The sequence below is a fragment of the Pithys albifrons genome, chromosome Z (assembly GCF_047495875.1).
Source record: "Pithys albifrons albifrons isolate INPA30051 chromosome Z, PitAlb_v1, whole genome shotgun sequence".
NCBI classification, from domain to species: domain Eukaryota; kingdom Metazoa; phylum Chordata; class Aves; order Passeriformes; family Thamnophilidae; genus Pithys; species Pithys albifrons.
Window position 1 is genome coordinate 53,862,307 of NC_092497.1, and position 7,719 is coordinate 53,870,025.

The 7,719-nt window shown below is 55.7% G+C and overlaps 1 protein-coding gene across 1 annotated transcript; it reads right to left on the reverse strand.

Moving 5' to 3' along the window:
• Positions 1-1,199: 1,199 nt before the first annotated feature.
• LOC139684415 (zinc finger protein 892-like) lies at positions 1,200-7,479 on the reverse strand. Its single transcript, XM_071580350.1, has 4 exons — positions 7,443-7,479; positions 5,747-5,845; positions 3,896-3,974; positions 1,200-3,707 (listed from the first exon to the last, which is right to left on the reverse strand). Exons 1-4 carry the CDS (start codon positions 7,449-7,451, stop codon positions 2,626-2,628), a joined length of 1,269 nt encoding a protein of 422 aa, XP_071436451.1. The 5' UTR covers positions 7,452-7,479; the 3' UTR covers positions 1,200-2,625.
• Between the last annotated feature and the right edge of the window lie 240 nt (positions 7,480-7,719).

A 7,719-nucleotide genomic window follows, 5' to 3' on the forward strand; every position in this document is an offset into this window, starting at 1 on the left:
TTTTAATAAAAGAAGGATAACTGTTCTTAACTGCTATATATAAACAGACTAGTGCAAACCGCTTCCCCAGCACCACAAGAGAAAGAAAAAAACAAAAACAAAACCCAGCAGGTTTTCCTCCAGGAGGAAAAGTTATACTTAAGCAGTGTCAAATGTCACAGTCTGGCTGGCTGCGGAGTGAGTTCCCAGTAGTTCCCAGTCCCTCTCCAGTGAGACAGACGAGTGGTTGGCTCTCAGATGAACTCTGTGTCTCTTGTCCCAGATGAAGGAAAAGAAAGCTGAAAGTGGGGAACCACCACGTGTCCTGCAAAAGCAGCTGCAAACCTCTCGCTCTCCTGGGTCACTGCCCCAGCCGGGGTGGGCAGGCTGTGACGGAGCAGGCGGTGGTCAGTGCAGGCGGTGGTCAGACTGTATCAGAGGCCGGGATCCCAGATGCAGGAACCGGGAGAAACAGCCACGGCGAGGAGAAAAAAAGCAGCAGCTCAGCTAGAAGCCCCAGCAGTGCCAGCAGAGCCACTTCTCTCCTCGGCAGCCACCACTCCCTGCCTTCCATGGAGCTAAGAAAAAAAAAGATGTCCCCAAAAAACAAAAGAGACAAACCTGCCCCCACCAAGTGATCAGTAGTTAACTACTTCTTTTGTTAACTGCTGGCATGGGCAGTGAGTGGCAGGGGAGAGAATTTACATAATAATCCCAAACTACAACACTGCAATTCCAATGAACAGGGCTGTTACTAATGCAGGGGGTGGGCTTTGTGTCAACCGCTGAGATGACAGAAGGAAGTCAACTGTTTGATAAAGGACTCAGGGAAGAAATTCCCTGAAATACTCCCAATCTGAGTTTTAAAGACAGTGGGATGTGCAGCATTGCAGAAGCCAAGAGAGGAAAGAAGATATTCAGCCAGTGCTGTATCTCTTCTCTACAGCAACAGCAAGTGTTGAGCCCCAACATGGTGTGGCATCTGTGCAGCCCATGCCAGCAGTGCCATTAATGCAGGGGCAGTTCCCTCTGCAGAGCTGGGAGCAGAACACATGAATTCCAAACCCCCTTCAAGAAAATCTCAAAACACGGCAGAGAATTTATATTTTCTTCAGCCAGGAGCACATGTGGAACCAGCAGCAATCCAGATTCCATGTGTGCTCCTGTGCAGGGATCTGCAGAGCTCAGGGCAGGGCAGCAGGAGGGGCAGGAGCTGCTCCAGGCCCTAGAGCTGAGGTTGCCCTGCAGCCCAAGGAGGAGCCCACCCGGAGCAGGGGGATGCCCCAACAGAGGGATGTGAGCCCGTGGGAAGCCCATCCTGGAGCAGAGTCTCTGCAGGGCCCTGTGGATCCCTGGAGAGAGGAGCCCAAGCTGGAGCAGCTTTGCTGGGAGTGTCGGGAACATCTTTCATTGCAACAAACAGTGTTTGAGTCTCGTGAGTTCCTTCCTCTCTCCCAGACAAGGCTCAGTCCTGTGTGCACCCACAGCTAGATCAGGGTGTGCCGCCAGGAGGGGTCTGAGCCTGGAGACCAAACCTGGAGGCCCCAGCAACAGGAGTGAGGAGGTGTGTCTTGGCCAGAGCACAGAGCTGGGCTGCATTCCACAAGAAACTGGGTTTTCTGAGGCTTTTCAGGGCTGGGACTGGACTTGATGATCTCAGAGGTCTCTTCCAACCCAGCTGATTCTATGATTCTCTGTGTGACATGGAGCCTGAATTGGGTTTTTGTTCTCAAATTTTCAGAGAAAGTCACCCACCTGAACTGGGGCCAGGATGGACAATCCCTGTGCCTGAAGCCCCTTTGTGTGGGCCCCACAACCAGCAGTGCTGAGTGAGACCCTCTGAGCTCTCTGGGGCTGCAGCAGCTGCAGGGACTCTGCTCCAGGATGGATTTCCCAGGGGATCACATCCTTCTTTTTGGGCATCCCCCTGGTCCAGTGTGGGCTCCTCCTTGGGCTGCAGGGCAACCTCAGCTCTGGCACCTGCAGCACCTCGTGCCCCTCCCTCTGCCCTGCCCTGGGCTCTGCAGAGCTGTTCCTCTGCCATGTTCTCCCTCTGCTCTTCTCTGCACCCAATTCCATCTGCACAAGCACTTTCTCCTCCCTCGATATGTTCTCCCTGCGGCATCACTGCCATCTCTGCTGGGCTCGGCCTTGGCCAGCGTTGAGTCTGTCCTGGAGCTCTGCTGGATATGGAGGAAGCTTCTGGCAGCTGCTCACAGAACCCACCCCTGGAACCCCCCCACTACCAAAACCTGGGCACCCAAACCCAATACACTGCACAGCATGGACCACCTGGAACGTGGGTCACCAGGTGAGTGCCCAGCATGGATCACCTGGAACGTGGGTCACCAGGTGTGTGCCCAGCATGGATCACCTGGAATGTGGGTCACCAGGTGTGTGCCCAGCAGGGATCACCTGGAACATGGATCACCAAGTCTGTGCCCAGCGGGGATCACCTGGAATGTGGGTCACCAGGTCTGTGCCCAGCATGGATCACCTGGAACGCGGGTCACCAGGTGAGTGCCCAACATGGATCACCTGGAACGTGGATCACCAGGTCTGTGTCCAGTGTGGGTTCTGTGATGGGTGATGGAGTTGGAGCAGTGAACGAAGCTCTTCCCAGTCAGGGCACTGGCAGGACTTCCTTCACTTGTGGGTCAGTTGGTGTTTGAACAAGTGACTGCTCTGGGTGAAGCTCTTCCCACACTCATCACACTTGAATGGCCTCTCACTGGTGTGAATTCGCTGGTGGAGGACGAGAGTGCAATTCTGGTTGAAGCTCTTCCCACAGTCGGAGCAGCGGAAGGGCCTCTCATCTGTGTGTGTCGTCTCATGCCTGACGAGATGCGAGCTGGTCTTAAACCTCTTCCCACACTCGGGACACTTGAAGGGCCGTTCCTCAGAGTGGACCATCTGGTGGCTGCTCAGGCCAGTTCTCTGCCTGAAGCTCTTCCCACATTCCCAACACTTGTAGGGCCGTTCTGTGGAGTGCAGGCGCTGGTGGTTCCTCAGGTATGAGGGGTCACTGAAGCTCCTCCCACATTCTAAGCACTTGTAGGGGTGTTCTCCAGTGTGGATGACCCAGTGGCGGATCAGGTCGGAGCTCTGGCTGAAGCTCTTCCCACACTCCGAGCACTTGTAGGGGTATTCTCCAGTGTGGATCACCTGGTGGCGGATTAGACAGGATCTCTGGCGGAAGCTCTTCCCACACTCCGAGCACTTATAGGGCCTTTCCCCAGTGTGGATCATCTGGTGGCGGATCAGACAGGTGCCCTGGCGGAAGCTCTTCCCACATTCCAAGCACATGTAGGGCCTTTCCCCAGTGTGGATCATCTGGTGGTGGATCAGGTCGGAGCTCTGGATGAAGCTCTTCCCACATCCCAAGCACTTGTAGGGCCTTTCCCCAGTATGGATCTTCTGGTGGCGGATCAGGTCGCAGCTCTGCCTGAAGCTCTTCCCACATTCCAAACACTTGTAGGGCTTCTCCTCCGCACAAAGTTGCTCATGGACCATCAGGTTGGACCTCTGGCCACCTTCGTGGCATAGGGTGGGTATTTTCTCCTCAAAGGGCCCTGGGCTGTGTTTGCAGCTCCTTCTCCTTATGTGGGATCTCCGTGACTTTTCCTCCCCAGTGACCTCCTGTGCCCTGGAGCCGTTCAAAACAGCCTCTGCCTTGAGGTTCTGCCAGGGGGATTTGTCCTCCGTGCTCTCCGTGCTCAGCTCAGGGCCTGGGGCAGGAAGGAACAAGGACAGGGATGGGATTTGCCTCTGGCCCACAGGGAATGCCAAGGACATCCCCCCAAACCCGGCCCCGGCAGGACGGCGTCGGCAGCGGGGCTGTCCTGCAGCCGGGCCCATGCTGGGCTGGAAGATGCAGCACAAGGGAGGGGCAAAGGGGCACTGACTTCCTCCTCACCTGCCTGGGGGTCCTGGCGCATCTTCCTCTTCCTTGCAGCCTCCTCCTTCATCTGGCCAAGGTTTGGGAAGGAGAAATTCTGGTTTGAGGGGAAAAAGAAGGGGTGAGTGAGTTGGATTGGGGGTTTCTGATGCCCAAGTCCATCTCTGGAAGTCCCCAGGCATCTTGTGTGTGGGGGTGACAGTGTGTGTGGATCTCTTAAGGTCTGAGGTGACTGATGAATACATCCTGAAGGACCAGAGAGGCACCTGTAGAATGTGAATGCCTTGTAACCAGTAGGATCTCTCCATGTGTGTGAGGTGAACCACTAACCAATAGTGTGCTGGCATGTTACATACAGGAGTAGGTAAAAGTGAAGCTGTTACTAAAAGTAAAGTCCTTTCCCTTGGGTGAGCCTCCTGATCCCACTGCAGTCTGAGCTGTCTCTGCCTCCTCGACCGCCGCTGAGCTGATCTACATTATCCCAGTAAAGGGTGACCCAATACTTGCGTCTGTAAAAACCTCCAAAACACCAAGATTCAGCCCAGAAAAATACATAATACCAAGATTCAGGCAAAAAACTTCTCAGAAATGTCGAGATTAACCCCCTAAAACTGCAGAAGATCATGATTCAGCCCCAAAATGCTCCCAAATATGAAGATTCAGCCCCCACATCCCTTTCTTGGGAGTTCCCACAGACCTGTCTGGTCTCCTCACTCTGGGGTTCTGTGCGTCTTCCCTCTTGGGGATGCTGAAGGACCTGCTCAGCTATTGCTGGAGCTTTGGGGTCCCTTCTCCCCTGACTCTGCTCAGGGTGCTGAGTTCCCAGAGAATGCTCCTGAATTAAGAAACAGTCAAATCCAATAAAATCCTTCCTTTGATTCAGCCCTGGGAAGGTGGGGTGTGACCCCCCTGAGATGTTCCAGGAGACTTTTGTGTTTCCAGGTTTATATACTGAGTTACAGCTGAAACTCCTCCCCAAAGTCAAGCAGACCATTTTGGGTGACTCTGAGCACTCCAATGGGCTGCTCTGAGCTCTGCAGGTCTGCATTTCCTTTTAACTAAACAGTGTTACAGCTCAGCCTCTGACCTGGACAGGGTTTCTGGTTTATTTCTTACAGCTCAGCCTCTAATCTAAACAGGGGGTTTGATTTATTTTAAAGTCTATCCTACAGCTTCAGGGTTAAATTCCTCTCTGTCTAAAGCTCTGCATGGTTAAGAGAACTGACAAACGTGGCCACAAGCTAAAATCAAAAATTAATATGAAATACAAAGTTCATACAGGTCTGATTAAAAATCAGGAAAGACCACATCATTTTATGGGGAAGGGATAAAATCCATTTTCTTGAGGGTTCCTGTGTCAGCCCTCTCTGCGTTCCCCAGTTTGTTGTCCCAAGGGTCTCAATCCAGGCTCCCATTTCAGGGTCCGGGGGTCCCACTTCCCCCCAGGGCGGTCCCCAATCTCTGGGATCGCCCCATCTCCCCAGCCCGGGGGTCCCACCCACCCACACCCCACCCCGGGGGTCCCCAGACCACCATGTGCCCCCACCGGGCCAGGCTGGCGATGCCCAACCCGGGAACACCGACCCCCACTGGGGGCACCTGCACCCCACCGGGACCTCCAAGGTCCTCCAAGCAAGAAGATGATGAACCCCAACATGGAATGGCAGCCCGAGACCAGTAAAAAAAACCAAACCCCAACCCCCAAACTCATCCATGTGGGACAGACAGAGGAACTGAGCATGAGCTTCAGCAAAAGGAACATGAAAAGAGGGGGTGAATGATTAGAAACAGAATTAGGGGTTTGCTGAAGCCAAAGAAACTTTAAGAGAATGGGGGGTGGGGTAGTTTGTTTCCAGTGGGTTTTCTCACTTTTGGAGGGGGTTGGAGGTCCGGGCATGGAGGTGGATCAGGCTGGACTGTGGGTCCCTCAGTACCGGCCAACAGGAACGGGGGCAGGGACCTTTCCGGCTGGAAGAGGGTAGAAAAAGTTCTGGGTTTTTGTTCTGGGTCTGTCTCTTGGGCCAGAGAGAGACACACCCGGTTCAGCCCATCTGTTAAATAAAAGTTTAGTTTTGCTTTGGCGACTTTGTCCTCTCTCAATTCTCTTGGTAAATGTCAGCATTTCTCACAGCAACCCAGGGGCCATTAGGAAAAACCTCAGGGAAAAACACACGGAGGGGGGAAGGAATGTGGGGGATTGAGAGGCTTCAGGTCCTTGCGGGGTTCCATCTCAGCCTATCCCGACACAGCCCCCCCTGGGCTCCCACACAGCCCGGCCACGGGCTGCCCCTACGGGACCCTGTGCCAGTTCCCAAACAGGCCTTGGAATCACAGAATCACAGAATGGACTGGGTTGGAAAAGACCTCCAAGATCATCAAGTCCAACCCTTGGTCCAACTCCAGTCCCTTTACCAGATCATGGCACTCAGTGCCACGGCCAATCTCACCTTAAAAACCTCCAGGGATGGGGAATCCACCCCCTCTCTGGGCAGCCCATTCCAATGCCTGAGCACTCTCTCTGGAAAGAGTTTTTTTCTGCTCTCCAACTTCAATTTCCCCTGGCAGAGCTTGAGCCCATCGTGCCCCCTTGTCCTATTGCTGAGTGCCTGGGAGAAGAGACCAACCCCCACCTGGCCAGAACTTCCCTTCAGGGAGTTCCAGACAGTGCTGAGGTCACCTCTGAGCCTCCTCTTCTCCAGGCTAAACACCCCCAGCTCCCTCAGCCTCTCCCCACAGCACTTGTGCTCTAGTCCCTTCTCCAGCCTCGCTGCTCTTCTCTGGCCCCGCTCCAGCCCCCCAAGATCTTTCCTGAACTGAGGGGCCCAGAACTGAACACAACACTCAAGATGTGGCCTCCCCAAGGCAGAGTCCAGGGGAAAGGTCACTGCCCTGGGCCTGCTGGCCACGCTAGTTTGGATCCAGGCCAGGATCCCCTTGGCCTTCTTGGCCACCTGGGCACTCTGCTGGCTCCTGTTCAGACTCCTGTCACTCAGTCCCCCCAGGGCCCTTTCTGCCTGGTTTAGAAACAAATCCCGGAGAGCTTTGGCTGCACCGCAGATGTGTCAGAAAGGGCAGTGCTGGTGCACAGCCGGGCAGGGCTCAGCACTGCGGGACTGGACAACTCCCTCTGCATCACCCACGCAGCCCTGCATCTCCTTGAGAAATATTTCTCACTCAAACTAACACAGCAGGAGCCTATACGGCATCCTGAGCCCGAATGGAGAACGATAAATATTACTAATCAAAAAGTGACCGCCTTCTAAAGTTAAATAAAAGTATATACCCCTTCCGTGGAATCATCCACGGATCGTGGCACCCAATTTTATCACAGAATCCCAGAATACGCTGAGCCGGAAGGGACCCACAAGGATCACGGAGTGCAGCCCTAAGCCCCGCACAGGCCCATCGCCAGCAGTCACACCCCGTGCCCCGAAGGGCCCTCCAAACGCTCCGTGAGCTGTGCCAGGCCCGGGGCTGTGCCCAGTGCCCTGGGGAGCCCGTTGGGTGCCCGACCCCGCCCGGGCAGCGCCTCTTCCCGCGGGGTCCCCGCGCGGCCCCCACGCACCTCCGCCATTGCCACACGCCCGGGCCCGGATTGGCCGCGCGCTCTGTCCAATGGGAAGTGCTTCCGGGGCAGGGGTGGGGGGTCCCTCGGGCCCGCCCCCGCTCTCTGATTGGCCCAGCCTCCTGTCTGTCACGCGTGGTGCCGGCCCCGCCCCCTGGCGGTGATGGCTGGCGGGGGGAGGCCATGGGGGGCCCCGCGGGGCGGGGAGCGGGGCGGGGGTGAGGGCGGGGAGAGGGGCGGGGAGCGGGGCGGGGGTGAGGGCGGGGAGAGGGGCGGG